The sequence below is a fragment of the Elephas maximus genome, chromosome 1 (assembly GCF_024166365.1).
Source record: "Elephas maximus indicus isolate mEleMax1 chromosome 1, mEleMax1 primary haplotype, whole genome shotgun sequence".
Lineage (NCBI taxonomy): Eukaryota > Metazoa > Chordata > Mammalia > Proboscidea > Elephantidae > Elephas > Elephas maximus.
Window position 1 is genome coordinate 204,894,791 of NC_064819.1, and position 18,458 is coordinate 204,913,248.

Below are 18,458 nucleotides of genomic sequence, written 5' to 3' on the forward strand. Positions count from 1 at the left end.
ATATGCAAGAAGCAGTTAAGAGTGAAGCTGAGTGTTGGCAGGGCAGGACTTTTATTTTTCATTTTACACTATTTACTGGTTCATTTTTTTAAAACTGTGAGCATGTATTATTTTTATCATAGAATAACTAAAAATCATAAAAAATACAAAAAGAAAGGGATTTTAACAGTAACTTTTTTTCCCCCAAATGAATGATATAGATTAGCAAAAATAAAGTTTTTTTTAAAAAAAGAGTCTAAAATCCAAACAAAAAATAAACCAAAGTTCCAAGGTTGTCAGCACTGTTTTCAAAGCTTCTGAATTACTTTCCTCAATGATGGCACCAATAGTCTTTCTTTTATTAGATGCAAATTTACAGCATACTTAGAAAAAACATTCTGGAATGACCATGGAGGGAAACATTCTCCTACTCTCACTCCCTTGTGGTTTAGGGAGTTACTAATTTGTTTGAGGACTCTGTGGTCTACCATGGGGAATAACTAACTCAAGCCTTACCCCCTTCTCTTACACTGGAAGAACTGGCAACAAATGCTGCCATCATCCACCAACACGGCAATGGCAAGATGCGATGCTGGAAGGTACCTGGCACACATAGCAACAGAGCAGGTGTGTTCCACTTGGAAGAGCTTTTAAGATCAGCAGCTGCCAAGCTGTTAAGAGGTATAATTTTACTTCTTATTCTATGGATTGAATAGAAATAATTAAAAGAAAGAAAACTACTGCAATTTCTTTCCTCCCTTATTTAAAAAAAAAAAAATAGAGAGAATGTAATTCTAAAAACTTCCATAAGAAGCATACAATGAAATAAACATAAAACAAGGATGTAGAAAAACCAGCGTGACACAAAACGTGGCTAACTATTTGAGTAACAGCTGTCTGTGTCTTTCATGGGTGGTGGAGGGAAAAGGCCACTGGCCTGAGAATACAGAGGCCTGGGACCCTATTCTGGCCCTGCTTCTAATAGCAGTGTCATTCTGAATGCATATCTTACAATTTTTCCAGGTCTTGATTTCCTCATCTATAAAATGAAGTTGACTAGAATCACCAGTGATGACCTCTAGGGTCTCGTCCATGAACTCAGTTCTATGGTCCCATAAACCTAGATCTCCCACAATTCTAGTCCCTCAGCAGAGACTAGTTTTCACGCTCTTCTTTCTTTTTTTTTAACAACACATCTTATATATGATAATAAAAATAAGACTACACTTGAAATTAAGCATCTGGTAGAATTTGTGGTATGTTTATAAGGCAAGATCTCGATAAAAATCAAACCATATATATTTGATAAAGGAACTAAACTTAAGAAATGCAACTATGCCAGGTGCTAAGGAAGCTCAGTTACACATTTCTCAAGGGGCTGGCTGTTAGCTTCACGACTCAGAGTGTACCCAAGGCATTCTGACAACAGTAACAATATTAATGTTTCTCAGGAACTTCTCTTTACATAAGCATAGATCTTTCCTTATACTTTCCCCCCACAGGGAAGTAAAACACTGTCTAACTATACACATGATGCATTCCTAAGAGAAACAAAAAATATGTAGGATTCTAACACATGGATTCGGATGAAGCAGATCAAATCATGATCTTTGACAAAATAAATCATGTATCTTAAACTTTAAAGTCTAATTCAAGTTCCATCTCTTCCACGAGAACTGTTTTATTCCCTTGCCCAAATGGATTTGTATCCTTTGCAACACCCTTGCTTTATCTTCTTTATTTTTAAAAATGGTTTGCTTTCTCTACATGTCTGTGAGTTCCTTGAGATCTACCAGAACTGGGGTTTGGGCAGCAGCAGGACTGATCAGAAGCAGATTTCAAAGGTCACGCTGGATATCTGAAGAGCTGGTCTGGTGGGATATAAAGATATGTTTGAAGCAAAGAGATCACTGTGTGAGGGGAAAAGACATACAAGATAAAGAGAAAAAAAATCAACCTACAGTCCAAGCTAAGACTATGCTGAGGTGAGTCCATGCAAGTGGAGTGGCCCAGGCTGTGAGAACTGGGGATTTTCGGAAGCAAGTAAGAGGTCCTGATGCACAGGAACACAGGTGAATCAGGGACAGGAAGAAGCAAGGTCAACTTCAAAGGGAGTCAGTAAGACACTGAGAGTTCTTTATATCGCTTGTAGATGAGGCAGAATTAATGTCAGGGCTTTGGAGAGGAACACACTTAAGGGAGGGGGTAAGGTAACCCCAATTCCAAAGGTTAGCATGATGCCAAGTCAGGGATACCAGTAGGTCACAAGTAAAGGCTGTATCTTGTACTTATATTTCCATAGCATCTTACATAGTTCTTGAAATGGACTAAAAATATTGTTAGTTGCACAATCACTCCCTATGCCAATGTTATAAATCCTTCCCCTGCATTCAACATCTTTAGGTTGTATATTTAGATTAGCATCTTCCTAAATTCTTAAACCTGGCACTGAATTCCAAACAATGGGTAGTATTATATGTACAACATTTGTCCATGGTCAAATTCCTCACCAATCCTTTTGACTATATCCCTTGTAGTCCACATACTACCTTAGTCAAACATTACTATATATCCTTGCCGTATCTGAAACCTGGTGCCTTACCTCAAAGCCATTTTTTTTTCAGTTACTCTTAGCATAGGCTGTTCATTCTTATATGCCTAACCTTGAACCACAGGGCCAGGAGTTAACACTGGCCTCCTCTTTGTCCCCTGCCGTTCTTTTGAGGCTATTATACTTCCAGGAGCACTCCTCCTTGGGTGTCCTGACACCTGGCTATAACAAACACCCTCTACTTCTCTTTCAGCTGTTACCTTTGGACTTTGTGGTCACTCTAATACAACAGTTCTCAATGTTGGCTGCAAGTTAAAATAACCTGGGAAGCTTTCAAAATCTACTCATGCCTAGGTCCCATTCCAAGCCAATTAAACCAATTTGTAGGGGGTGGAGACAGGCATCAGTATTTATTTATTTTTTAATTCCTCAGGTGATTTCAATGTGAAGCCAAGGTTGAGACCCTCTGCACTAACGTTAAGATTTTAGAACTTTTTTCGTTTCAGTGGAGCCCTGGTGGCACAGCAGTTAAGAGCTCCGCTACTAACCAAAACGTCGGCAGTTCAAATCTACCAGCAGATCCTTGAACCCTATGGGCCAGTTCTACCCTGTCTTATGGGGTCGGTATGAGCCGGAATTGACTTGACGCCTACGGTTTGTTTCAGTTTTCCTTTTACCCCAACTCCTGCACTAAGCCTGCAATTTTAATATCCAAGAGCACAACACTACAGGTTCCAGTTCCTCAACCACAACATGTCCTTGCTGGCGATTGTGTGGATGATGCAGGGCTGGGCAACATTTTGTTCTGTTGTACATAGGTTCTCCATGAGTCAGTGTGGCATCAATGGCCTCAAACAACAGCAATTCCACTTCAGTTCTTATGTACACTCTCTGAATTTATCAAAACCTGGAGCTGCTTGACATCTGAATATTAAATAATTGAAAGAGTTTCTGGCTTTAAACTCCATAATTCCAGCTTACTAATTCCTTACCTTTGAATTATGTCACTGAATATATATTAAATATACCATGGACTGGCAGAAGAACAAACAAGTTTGTCTTGGAAGAAATACAGCTAGAGTGTTTCTTGACAGTGAGGATGGTGACACTTTGTTTCATGAAGTTTGGACATGTTATCAGAAGGGACCAGTCCTTGGAGAAGAACATTATGTTTGGTAAAGTAGAGGGTCAGCGAAAAAGAGGAGGACCCTTGACAAGATGGATTGACACAGTGGCTTCAACAATGGTCTCAAATAAAACAACGATTGTGAGGATGACACAGGATCAGGCAATGTTTCATTCTGTTGTGCAGAGGGTTGCTATGAGTCAGAACCTCCTTGACGGTACCTAATAAATAATAAACTCCTTTACTACGACACCATGGCTCCACCAGGTAGCTTACTGAAACCTAGCTGAGAACGTTGCTTTCTAAATCTGCCAACACTCTCCTGATTTCATGGCTTTTCCAGTCTGGCTGAGACTCCATGGTATACCATTCCAATGATTCTTACTCAAGTTGCTCTGTACTTTTTCATCCTAGAAGCCTCAGCTCAAGCATTACTGTCTCTGGGAACTCTTCCTGGACTGCCCACCTCCCCAGGGCAGGCTAAGAAGGTTTCTTCCTATATGTTCTCATGCATCATGAACATATTTTTATTACAGTTCCTACAGGCTAGTTAGTGAGGCACCTGCAAAGAGGCAGTTCCTCAAGTGTGAGTGCCTTGCCTACTCACTCCCATTTCACTGGGGACTAATACAGTGCTCAGCTGGTAGAAGCTCAATAAACACATGCTGAATGACTGAATGACATGTGACAGGTTCAACTCTCAAAACTTTGTCATGATGTGATATTTGTAAAAAAAAAAAAATCGATGTCAGTTCATGGAGTAAAGAGGAAGCTAGGCTATTTAACCTAAGGCAAGAGCTAACGACACACAATAGAACAAGTCTAATAAGCAATATATACGATGGTACAGTGCTTAATAAATTTTTTTACCAAATTACTACTAACATCAGAAGAATACTGACTGATATCCTCAATGGATCTGATGGCATAGACTAAAAAATGCAACACTTCTTTGGTTGATAATCTACCCATATTTAATGTTTTAACTTAAAAAACATTTAAAAACACCTACGTGCATCCAGAGACTTCACCAAGAGAGTAAAAAGATTACCTATAGATTGGGAAAAAGTTTTTAGCTATGACATTTCCAATCAGCAATTGATCTCTAAAATGTACAAGACACTGCAAAAACTCAACAACAAAAAGACAAATAACCCAATTAAAAAATGGGCAAAGGATATGGACAGGCAAAGAAGACATTTAGGCTGCTAACAGATACATGAGGAAATGCTTACGATCATTACCCATTAGAGAAACGCAAATCAAAACTACCATGAGATTCTATCTCACCCCAACAAGGTTGGCATTAATCCAAAAAACACAAAATAATAAATGTTGGAGAGGTTATGGAGAGACTGGAAAACTTATACACTGCTGGTGGGAATGTCAAATGGTATAACCACTTTGGAAATTGATTTGGCACTTCCTTTAAAAGCTAGAAATAGAACTATCATAGGATCCAGCAATCCCACTCCTTGGAAAATACCCTAATGAAATAAGAGCCTTCACATGAACAGATATATGCACACCCGTGTTCACTGCTGCACTGTTTACAACAGCAAAAAGATGGAAGCAACCAAGGTGACCACAATGAATGAATGGATAAATAAATTATGGTTTATTCACACCATGGCATACTACGCAACAATTAAGAACAATGATGAATCTGTGAAACATTTCATAACATGGAGAAATCTGAAGGGCATTATGCTGAGTGAAATTAGTCAACTGCAAAAGGACAAATATTGTATGAGACCACTATCATAAGAACTCTAGATAAAATTTAAACACAGAAGAAAATGTTCTTTTATGGTTACGAGGGCGGGGAGGGAGGGAGAGGGATATTCACTAACTAGATAGTAGACAATTTTTTTTTAGGTGAAGGGAAGGGCAACACACAACACAGGGATAGTCAGTACAACGGGACTAAACCAAAAGCAAAGAAGTTTCCTGAATACAGCCAAATGGTTTGAAGGCCAGAGTAGCAGAGACAGGGCCTGGGGACCATGGTTTCAGGGGACATCTACTAGGTCAATTGGCACAACAAAATGCACTAAGAAAACATTCTGCATCCCACTTTGGTGACAGGTGTCTGGGGTCTTACATGCTAGCAAGTGGCCACCTAAGATACATCAATTGGTCTTAAAACCCACCTGGAGCAAAGAAGAATGAAGAACACCAAAGACATATGGTAAAGATGAGCCCAAGAAACAGAAAAGGCCACATAAACCAGAAACTCTATCAGCCTGACACTGGAAGAACTAGCTACCACCAATCACTGCCCTGACAAGGAACACAACAGAGAATCAGTGGCATGCAGATCTCAAATTCTCGTAAAAAGACCAGGCTTAATGGTCTTACTGAGACTGGAGGGACTCTGACGGTCATGGTCCAGGCCCTTTGATAGCCCAGGATTGGAACCATTCCCAAAGCCAACTCTACAAACAGGGATTGGCCTGGACTATAAGATAGACAATGATGCTGGTGAGGAGTGAGCTTCGTGGCTCAAGCAGGCACTTGGGAATATGTGGGCAACTCCTGTCTGGTGGCGAGATAAGAAGGAAGACGGGGACAGGAGCTGGTTGAATGGATGTGAGGAATACAGGATGGAGAGGAGGAATGTGCTGTCTTAGTAAGAGGAGAGCAGCTAGGAGTACACTGCAAGGTGTGTGTAACTTTTTGTGTGAGAGACTGACTTGATTTGTAAACTTTCACCTAAAGCACAATAAATAAATAAAAAAATTAAAATTACTAGCAAGTAAAAGGAATGCTCTAGGAAGATAGAACATTTTACTCTATAGATTAAAGTGAGCTTAGGCCTAATTTATAGCCCCCAGTGGGCTGATGATAGTGTCAGTATCACTGAAACAGAAACAAGAGCAGAATGGAGATAGCATCACACTTTGGGTCCTTATCCCATCACTTTAGGCTGTGACTTGGGGGGTGTGCTTTCATCTCTCTGAGCCTTCTGCTCCCTTATCTGGAAAACAGCTACAACAACATTTGCCTTATATATACTTCATAAGGTTGGTGTCAGGATCAAATAAAAAAAAATTAATATAAACAACTGAAGAATTATAAGCATGAAAAATAAAGCCATATTTTATCCAGAGAGAGTGAAAAATCAAAGTACATATCCAACTCATTCTTGAAAACATTTACCTTTTGAGAAGATGAAGGTTTTTCCACTTTAGTTTTTTCCTTGGGGCTTAAAGGTGGGGATCGCTCCTTTATCTCTGGAGGCAGTTCTTGGTATAGTGCTGGAATTAAAAAATTAATTCACAAAATCAAATGGAGAAAAGAAATCAGTAATGGGGGGAATTATGAAATTGATGTTCAATTCCTTGATATAACAATAATCTACCTAGAACTTACTGTTAGGGCAATGTGTAGTCGTAAACTTTAGTTATCAAAAGAACATAACTTATGACTAGAAAGTTCTGTTCAGCAGAGCACCCTCTGTCAGGGTTTCAGAAATTTAGAAGGCAACATTTTCACTTACTATGTGGTCATGCAGATGCTTATTTCAATACACATTTACCAGATACGTGCTATATGCACAATTATCTGTTACGTACTGCTGGGGGGAGGTATGAAGATGATCAAGAGACAGTTTTTGCTCTCAAGGAGCTTACTATCTGATCACAGACAGATATCTTCACAAATAACTAAGATAAAGCAGAATATGACATAATTTGAAAGACTGATACTAACAAGGATAAATTCTGATGTGGGGATGACAAATCCTTAATGGAATAAGTGGTGTATGTGTCAAACTCTGAAGAATAGGTAGGATTTTGCCAGGTCGATGTGTGGAGAAAGAATAATTTGGGACCAAAACTCAAACCCGCTGCCATCGAGTTGATTCCAATTCACAGCGAGCCTACAGAACAGAGAAGAGCTGCCTCCTAAGGTTTCCAAGGTTGTAAATCTTTACAGAAGCAGACTGCCGTATCTTTCTCTTGCATAGTGGCTGGTAGGTTAGAATCGCCAACCTTTTGGTTAGCAGTCAAGTGCTTAACCACTGAACCAGGGCTCCTGATAATCGGGACGATGCTATGAAATGAGTAAGCACGTAGCTAGGACTACACAGCGTATTTTCTTCAGGTGGCGAGAAATCCATGTTGAATCTGAAGAGATATGTTGGGATTTTTAAAGGGCTAAAAAAGAAAATCTATTTTGCTTAAATTACTTGGGCAACTCTGAATTGAGAGAAATTACTAGTTAATCTAAATTCTAAAACTAAGATTTTGAAATAATACTAACTAGATTTGTATATGGGTTGATTCTATCATTGGGTTTATCTTTTATTGAAAAGGCTGTCAGATGTGATTTAGGAAGCTGGGCAGTTTTTCTTTCCAGTAGCTTAAGATACAAAGGGCTAAGTCCTATAACAATAAGTCGTTCTACCGTGTTGCTCTATTAGAGGACATGGCTCTCAATTGAACAGTTGGTAGAATTCTGTTTTTTAGATCTTTTGCTTTACATATTTGACTTCATATCAAGATTAAGGAGAATTCCTCCTACTATTTTTTAGAATGGAATATGCTGCTGACAGTCATTTTTCTCTAATGTTAAAACTGGGCAGGTGAGTTAAATGCAGGTAAAAAGTAGGATAAAAAGGAAAAGGAAAATAACCTTCAATAAAATCTAAGAATTCAGTCATTATATTCTCGGGTTTTCTGTTTGTTATGCCCCTTGCAAGGCTTTCACCAAAGTGACTGATGTCAAAAGAAAACAATTATTCTGGGATACAATAAGGGACTATGCCAGTCAAAGAATGATCACTTTTTGAGACACGGAATTAATTTCTGCGTGCAGTCACCAAGCATTATTACAGTGTGTTTCGGAAGTTTGACTTTGATTATTATGGAGAAAAAAACAAATTCTATTGGATTTTAACCTAATGTAGATCAAATATCTAGAACGTCTCAATGTGCAAGCCAAAGATGTCATTTCTGCAAACAAACTAGATTCTAAAATTAAAGCACTTCATACTGTCCTGCCAGGAAATACATCATCTTTTCATATAGTCAAGTGAAAATCATTTAAAAAGTTTCCACTTATATCTGAAAGGAACAGTGGACTGTAACAAGTGTTTAATTACAGATATACTCCAGGGTGGTTACGACTGCACAGGAGGCTCTTGGCGTAAAGACAGAAGCTGCCCCTGCTGAATCACAGCTGTTGATCCAGTTGAAGAACCATCCCTGGGAGGGGGAGGCAAGGAGCTTAGATACTTAAGACAATCTCGGGGTTTGAAGGGCTGAGTTTATGGGAAATGACTTAGATGTTGTCTTACCCCTACCTGGGAAATAAGCTGTCCTAACATTTCTTCTTCCCATATTGCCTTAGCTTTCTCCATTATGCATCTACTTTTAAACATAAAAATATAACTTTGATAGAGTTTAAAGGGCAAGTCATTCAATATTTGGAGAAAAAGAATTAAAGCAGTGATAGAGAGGAAATAAAGAATTCTGTTATGGGAGAGAGAAGTGGGTCATTTTTTAGACACTCAGGACTTCTGAGGTGAGGAGTTTGCTGGAAGTTCAGGAAGGAGTTGCCATGAGGCCCACAGTGGCCTGAGAGTTGTGGGGAGTGGGGGTGGGGAAGCACTAGGATGCAGAAAGGATAGTGGGCAGGTGCCAAAGACAAAAAATTTGTTAAGGCCTAGACCAGTACCACAGTATTTATGGAAGAAATTCTTTCTCCTTTCCTTCATTTCTTTTGATCTCAAAATTCAGAACTTACATTAGGGATCAATAGTACTTTTGTTCAGCCATATTTTCAGTTAAATGAGGTTTCATGGCCTACTCTGAAAACCAATTTTATTTATAATAATTACTTATTTGCAGAAACAAAAGACTTAACAATGAATATTCAAAACAGAGTATTCTCAATGTCAAGGCTGCCTATAATACATTTTAAATCAAAATCATAAGATGTTAGTATTTCTAGAAAAAAGGTTAGAGATGATACAGCTCAACTTCCTCATTTTATAGGAGGAAACTGAGGCACAGCAGTATTACTTGTTCAGCTGGGATTAGAGTTCGGTCTCCTTGACCCTGGGGTATTGTGCTTTCCTGCCACGATCAAGTTAACTGCTGAAAGGATGTCTTCCTCTGAAGCACTACTTTGCTCCTCTTTCATGATAGTCTTTCAATTATTTTATTTTCAGACCCTCTCTAACAGAGGTTCTATATTCACCTCTCAAGGCCTAGTAGTGACTCCATAGCTTTCAGAAACTCATGTTTAGGATTTCTTCTCCAGTTTTTTTTTTTTTTTTTCCTTTCATAAATGAGGGCTCAATGCTTACTTGGAAATGAAACAATCTACTGTTGCAGTTTGTGTCAGCAGGTGACTAACCAGGACTGAAGTATACAAATTAGAAGAGTGGGAGCCGGGGAACCAGAAGTTCTAAGATGCCTGTTAACTGAGGAGTCATTGTGGCAAGAGAAGAGCTGACAACACTGTGTGAAGCAGGCATTAGGGGAAGCGGGCGGAAGAAGAAATTTGGTAGCTAGAGGGGCAGGTTGCCTGGGATGAGAAGTCGGTGAAGCAAATATCCCGATCTCAGAATGGAACACCTTTCTAGTGTAGTAGTGCCCCCTCCCCATCCTTATTTATTTATTATGTGAATGAAAAGTAATACCCACTGGTAGACATATGCAAAGGTTACAGAGACAGTAAATTAAAGGGCAGGAAATGATAAAATCTTGGACTATCAGTTATACCATATAAGTAAACCAGGAAGAGAGCATAAAACTTACTTTCACTAGCCACGTGATTAGCTGGAAAATAACCTTCCTGTCCCTTCCCTATGCTGCCATACCACCAGTCTTCATTATCTTTGAAAAACACTCGGATAATGTCTCCACGATGGATGGTTAGTTCATCTGATCGATTTGCTGTGTAGTCATAAAGAGCCACTACCTACAAGAGAGATAAGACCACCACAGCTTTATCACAACTGTACCACAGAGAAAACCCCCAACATTCACTTCCTCTTGCAGAAGAGCAGCTGAAACCAAAGCAGTACTTTGGTAACTCTGAGGCTGTCTCAAGGTTTGCTAATGGGATCAGGGGTGGTGGGAACACAGCAGGAGAAGCAAGATAAAAGGCTGTGGGACTGAGAAATGGTTAAGAGCATTCAATACACTAAGATTAGCTTCAAAATAGCAGATGTAATTTTTTTAAAGTAAATTACTTGTGAAGCAAATAAAAAAAAAAAAAATTACACACCATTCATTTTCTTAGAATTGTTTTATACTACCTTTGGATCCCGCTCTCTGTGTTAAGCAGATGCACCTGAAAAATAATTCTTCAAAATGTCTGCAGTTTTACAAAAATGAAAAGCTCAGTGGGACAACCTGATTGCACACCTTCCTTGTGATCACTTGGTTTATCGTTAATGTCTTTTCTTGAGATAAATTTCCCCATAAGCATATATATATTTTGGTATTTTATAACAACTATCTCTATAAAAAAGCCTTTTGGCTGCCTTTTTAAAATACTCTTTTAAGCTTATTTTCACTAGATACACATTTAAGAGGAAAAGCCTTTCTATGAGAATCTTCCTCTGTGTTGTTACAGTAATCACTAGATTTTTTTTTCTTTTGAAAAACCCAAATCAAAATATGGCAGTGGCTACAAAAGTATTTTAAAATCTCTTATACCATAGCTTTTTAAATGTTCACAAAACACAGCCATCAACCTACTTGGGATCTGATTCATTGTATAAAGTAGGACATGGAGCATGTACACTAAAAAATAAACTTTTTTTTTTCCTACTAAAATGGGGTTTAAAAATTTCTAGGTTATACAACTACATATTATATGTAATAGAAAATTACCATAATATATCCATCTGCAAAAAAATGAAACAAGAGCCATACCTCACACCATGCATAAAAACAAACTCAAAATGGATCAAAGACCTAAATATAAAATCTAAAGCGATGAAGATCATGGAAAAAAAATAGGTACAACGTTAGGAGCCCTGATACATGGCATAAACAGTACACAAAACATTATTAAGAATGCAGAAGAAAAGCTAGATAACTGGGAGCTCCTAAAAATCAAACACCTATGCTCATCCAAAGACTTCACCGAAAGAGTAAAATGACTACCTACAGACTGGGAAAAAGTTTTTAGCTATGCCATTTCCGATCAGGCCCTTATCTCTAAAATCTACATGATACTGCAAAAACTCAACTACAAAAAGGCAAATAACCCAATTAAAAAATGGGCAAAAGATATAACAGACACGTCACTGAAGAAGACATTCAGGTAGCTAACAGATACATGAGGAAATGCTCATGATCATCAGCCATTAGAGAAATGCAAATCAGAACCACCAGGAGATTCTACCTCACTCCAACAAGGCTGGCATTAATCCAAAAAACACAAAATAATAAATGTTGGAGAGGCTGTGAAGAGATTGGAACACTTATACACCACTGGTGGGAATGTCAAATGGTACAACCACTTTGGAAATCCATTTGGCGCTTCCTTAAAAAGCTAGAAATAGAACTACTACAGGATCCAGCAATCCCACTCCTTGGAATATATCCTAGAGAAATAAGAGCCTTTACATGAACAGATACATGCACACCTATGTTCACTGCTGCACTGTTTACAACAGCAAAAAGATGGAAGCAACCAAGGTGCCCATCAACAGATGAATGGATAAATAAATTATGGTATATTCACACAACGGAATACTACGCATCATTAAATAACAGTGAGGAATCCGTGAAACAGTTCATAACATGGAGGAACCTGGAAGGCATTATGCTGAGTGAAATTAGTCAATTGCAAAGGAAAATTACGATCATAATCCTCTGCATGTCCAGGTTGTCTGAGTACTGACTAATTCATTTAATAAACATTTATTGAAATCCTAACGAGCCTGGTAGTATGCTAGGAGCTAAATGCCAAAAAGCTGTTGCCATCGAGTCAATTCTGACTCACAGGGACCATAGAGGACAGAACAGAACTGCCCCACAGGGTTTCCAAGGATCAGCTGATGGATTAGAACTGCAGACCCTTTGCTTAGCAGCCACAGCTCTGAACCACTGGGCCATACAGGAGGAGCTAAATATACAATGGTAAAGAGGATACTTTCTAGAAGGGGTACCTAACTTCAGCTTGTAGGAGAACTTACTAATAACCAGGAATTAGCCAGTGAAGAGAGGGAAAGTGTGTCTTAGCTAGATTGCACGTGTGAAATACAGGTGCCAGAAACCCAAGAGTTCAGTATTATAGGAGCCTGGCATTAGAGGTGAGAACCTAGTTAGAAGGTTAGAGGGAGATGAGGCTAAAGGAGTAAGGGCCAAATCATGCATCTGGAGTTGAAGGAGTTCAGTCTCAATAATACGAGCAACAGGAAGATGCAGAAGAATTTGAAGCAGGGAATTCCACTACAGTTCACAAAACTCTTTCTGGCACTTTTAAGTTCATTTAACAATATTTATTACCACATACTTATGTACCAGGCAATTTTAGTTGGGTAAGTTTTAAACGCATTGCTGTCACAATACAGTATAAGGGCAGTATTGATAATCTAATTCAAGTAGTACATACGCAATGCCTACCATACCGCTCTGCATGGTACCTATTTTGCAACATGCTATTTAGAATGTTGTTTAAGGTTAACAAATCTTTTATGACTTTTAGTATGTGATGTCAAAGTAACTTACATAAAAATGGAACTTTTTACCTTTTCCTTTGAAGTTCTTCCTTCTCTTAACTGTTTCTCCTTTATTCTCCTGTGTGGCACTACCAGAGAAGAGGATAGCTAATTAAAATGTACTGAGTGCCTGCCACGTTCCAGGTACCATGCTGTTGCTGTTGTTGTTGTTAGATACCGCTGAGTTGATTCTGACTCATAGTTACCCTTTGTACTACCACAGAACAAAACACTGCCCAGTCCTCACAATTGTTGTTATGCTTGAGCCTACTGTTGCAGCCACTCTGTCAGTCCATCCCATTGAGGGTCTTCCTCTTTTCCACAGATCTTCCACTTTACCAAGCATGGTATCTTTCTCCAGGGACTGGTCCCTCCTGATAACATGCTCAAAGTACTTGAGACGAAGTTTCACCATCCTCGCTTTTAAGCCGCATTCTGACTATACTTCTTCCAAGCCAGATTTGTTCATCGTTTTGGCAGTCCATGGTCTATTCAATATTCTTCACCAACACCATAATTGAAATGAATCAAATGTATGCTAGTTGCTTACATATGTTACCTCATTGTATCTTTACAATAACCCTGTGAGGGCACAAATTCTGATTTCTATCATATAAATGTAGAAATTGATGTTCAGAGAAATTGCATAACTTGCCTAAGATCAAGAAAACTTGTAAGTGGTAGAATCAGGACTTAAACCCAGTCCCCCCCACACCCCCCGAAACTAAATCTATTTATAGACCATCTTTGCCTAGAATCAGACATGCGGAAGAAGTAGCAGAAAGGAAAGAAAGGAGGACAGCAGACCCTAATCATTCACAAAAGATAAAACACATTTTTGAGGAGCAGTACTTAAGCAGTCAGCTGCACTGAGAAGACCAACTATCGTGGGTCATCTGCAGGCCCACTGTGCACCTCATGATACCCAAAGCCCCAGTCCCAAGAAACTGTGTGTTAGTTTGTTTCTGGTACACTAAATACTGCAACTTTAATGAGTCTTATGCAAGTATGAGGTCAGGGCATGCTTACTGATCTGGAGACAGGTGTATGTTTGGAAGGAAAGTGTGTGTGTGGGGGGGTGGGGGGGTGGTTCAGGTTAGGCAACAGAATCATTTGTGAAATTCCAGACCAGGTTTAGTCATCATGTGGACTACTAACAATCTTCAGTTCATCAAACTGGAGTGGAAAAACTTTTTCTGAGTTATCCATGAGGGTCTGTTCGTGAGGAGTCCCTGCAGAGGCAGAAGGGCTGAAAGACTCAAAAGATCCTACACTTCAATTTCCTATAATAATCGTTGCTGTGTGTGTTGAGTCGATTCCTACTCATACCCTGTAGGACTGAATAGAACTACCCCATAGGGTTTCCTAGGCTGTAATCTTTATGCGAGCATATTGCCAGGTCTTTTCTCTCATGCAGCTGCTGGTGGATTTGAACCACTGACCTTTTGGTTAGCAGCCGAGTGCTTAACCGCTGAACCACCAGGGCTCCTCTCCTAATATAATAAAAAAAAAAAATTTTTTTTTTTCTTTCTTCTTCTTTTTTTTTATTAGGCATCGATTATTTGTGGTGCCAAGATCAGCTGGTATTGAGGGGCTCATCTGACACCATCAGTGTGGAACACAGAGTGCTAACATAGAACGTGTTACAACTGCTAGAGGGCCATATATTTGATTCTGTAACAATAATCAATGCAAATTACAACATTAATATAATCATAATAACCAAAAACCAAACCTGTTGCCGTTGAGTTTATTCCAACTCATAGAAACCCTACAGGACAGAGTAGAACTGCCCCATAGGGTTTCCAAGGAGCTGCTGGTGGATTTGAACTGTTGACCTTTGGGTTAACAGCTAAGCTCTTCACCACTGAGCCACCAGGCATTGATCATTTTTTTTTTCCCCCAAATTAAACATTTATAGACCATCTTTGCCTAGAATCAGACATGGGGAAGCAGCAGCAGAGAGCAAAGGGTATAATCAGTGCCTATTATAATAATTATATATTTCAATACATGTTTTTATATTGTTTTAATAACATTAAAATATATAATTGTTATAATAGGCACTCATTGTTCTCTTATTACAGAATCAAATACATGGCCCTCTAGCACTTGTAAACATGTTCTATGATGAACACTCTACATTCAACATATGATGGTGGCAGATGAGCCCCTTAATACCAGCCTCAGCATGTGCCCATGTTGGTAACGATCCCAAAAAACCAAACCCATTGCCGTGGAGTCGATTCTGACTCATATTGACCCTATAGGTCAGAGCAGAACTCTCCCACAGGGTTTCCAAGGAGCGCTAGTGGATTCGGACTGCCGACCTTTTGGTTGGCAGGCGTAGCACTTAACCACTACGCCACCACGGTTTCCAACAGAACTGGGAAATGAGATGCTTGAAAATCCTAGAAAACACCAATCTGCTTTTTATCCTTAGTTTTGCTTTTCCTAGAATTTCATACAAATGAAATGAGACAGTATGTAATCTTACGTTTCTGGCTTTCTTTCACTTTAGCATAACGCTTTTGAGCCTCATCTACATTATTTTATTTAATCAGCAATTAGCTCCTTTTTTTTTTTTACTGAGTAGTATTTCATTGTATAAAGAGTCAAAGTGGCACAGTGTTAAGCACTCAGCTGCTAAATGAAAGACCAGCAGTTTGAACCCACCAGCTGCTCCATGGGAAAAGGTGTGGCAATCTGCTTCCATAAAGATTTACAGTCTGGGAAACCCTATGGGGCCGTTCTAGTCTGTTCTATAGGGTTGCTATGAGTTGGAATTGAATTGATGGCAGTTGCCTTGGTTTTGGTTTTTATTTTATTGTATGTCTATACTACCATTTGTTTATCCATTCAAGTTGCTGTTGTTGCTGGGTGCCATGGAATCACTTCTGATTCACAGCAACCAATTGTACAACAGAATGAAACACTGCCCAGTCGTGTACCATCCTCACAACTGTTGCTATGTTTCAGCCCATTGTTGCAGCCACTGTGTCAATCCATCCCATTGAAGGTCTTACTCTTTTTCGCTGACCTCTACTTTACCAAGCATGGTATCCTTCTCCAGTGACTGATCCTTCCTGATAACATGTCCAAAGTACGTAAGACAAAGTCTCACGAATTCTCCAATCTAAGGAATATTCTGGATATTTGGGTTCTTTTCAATATTTTTGGAATAGAACGTGAATAACAATATGAATATTCACCTACAAGTCTCTGTGTGGGTTTATGTTTTCTTTTCTTTGGGTAAGTTTTTTAAAAGTGGGATTTCTGGGATACATGGTAAATGTATCTTTAAGAGTAGCTGCCAAACCATTTTCCAAAGTGGCTATACCGCTTTGCATTCCCACCAGTGATGTATGAAAATCTCAGCTGCTTTAAAGCTTTTCCAATAAAAACATAAAATATATTTATATGTGTTTACTACATTATATATAAGCTATACATATATAAAAATATAAAAAATTAGAAAAGTTTCAGTCTTTAATCGTAAGCATTTGAGTTCAATGAGTAGTGGTATCTCATTCAAGTCTAATCTGATCTTCCCTAATGACTATGCTGAGCAAAAAATCCAAGGAGCTGGACTATATGAAGAAGAGCAAGGCATCAAGATTGGAGGAGGACGCAGTAACAACCTGTGTTACACAACCTTGCTTGCTGAAAATGAAGAGGACTTGAAGCACTTACTAATGAAGATCAAAGACCACAGCCTTCCGTATGGATTGCACCTCAACAGAAAGAAAACAAAAATCCTCACAACTGGGCCAATGAGCAACATCATGATAAATGGAGAAAAGACTGAAGTTGTCAAAGATTTCATTTTACTTGGATCCACAATCAACAGCCATGGAAGCAGCAGTCAAGAAATCAAAAGACGCATCGCACTGGGTAAATCTGCTGCAAAGGACCTCTTTAAAGTGTCGAAGAGCAAAGATGTCACCTTGAGGACTAAGGTGCGCCTGACCCAAGCCATGGTATTTTCAATCGCATCATATGCATGAGAAAACTGGACAATGAATAAGGAAGACCGAAGAAGAACTGACGCCTTTGAATTGTTGTGTTGGCGAAGAATATTGAATATACCATGGACTGCCAAAAGAGCGAACAAATCTGTCTTGGAAGAAGTACAGCCAGAATGCTCCTTAGAGGCAAGGATGGTGAGGTTGCGTCTTACATACTCTGGCCGTGTTGTCAGGAGGATCAGTCCCTGGAGAAGGACATCATGCTTGGCAGAGTACAGGGTCAGTGGAAAAGAGGAAGACCCTCAACGAGGTGGATTGACACAGTGGCTGCAACAATGAGCTCAAGCTAACAATGACTGTAAGGATGGCTCAGGACTGGGCAATGTTTCGTTCTGTTGTACATAGGGTCACTATGAGTCGGAAGCGACTCGACAGCACCTAACAACAAAAACAACAGGCATTTATGGAGCTCTGGTGGGACAGTGGTTAAGAGCTATGGCTGGTAATCAAAAGGCTGGCAGTTCGAATCCACCAGTTGCTCCTATGTCCTATAGGGCTGACTATGGAAATTGACTCCTTGGCAACAGGCTTGGTTTTTTTTATAGGCATACATATCATGCTTATAGGCACATGTATCACCTTTGGTGAAGTGTCCACTTAAATCTTTTTGTGAACCCACTTTTAATCAAGTTGTTTTCTGGTTATAGAGTTTTAACATTACCTTACGTATTCTAAACAGAAGTCTATTACCTGATAGATGTTTTGCAAATATTTTCTCACAGACTTTAGCTTGCCTTTTTATTTTTTAACAATGTTTTGGAGGAGCGAAAGTGTTAAATTTTGATGCAGTCCAATTTATTACATTTACTTTTATGTTCTTTGTGTCATATGTAATAAGTTTTTGTCTAACTCAAGGCCACAAAGATTTTCTGCTAAAGTTTTATAGTTTTGGGTCTTACACTTGGATGAATACTCTACTTTGAGTTAAATTTTGTATACGGTATGAGGCATGGATTGAGGTTCTGTTTTTTTTTAAAATATAGATATCCCAATTATTTTGGCACCATTTATTAAAGATTATTCTTTCCCCCACTGAATTACCTTAATGCCTTTATGTAAAATCAATTGCATGTATATGTATAG

General features: G+C 39.0%; 1 protein-coding gene across 5 annotated transcripts in view; it reads right to left on the reverse strand.

The window, feature by feature from the left end:
• Nucleotides 1-18,458, reverse strand: part of AHI1 (Abelson helper integration site 1) — a 211,167-nt gene that overhangs the window by 32,965 nt on the left and 159,744 nt on the right. For all 5 annotated transcript variants that reach the window (XM_049901705.1, XM_049901695.1, XM_049901686.1 and 2 more), the window contains 2 exons: nt 10,427-10,589; nt 6,819-6,916 (listed from right to left, as the gene is read on the reverse strand). In XM_049901705.1, the coding sequence (XP_049757662.1) occupies nt 6,819-6,916; nt 10,427-10,589 (261 nt within the window). The remainder of the gene's footprint in view (nt 1-6,818; nt 6,917-10,426; nt 10,590-18,458) is intronic.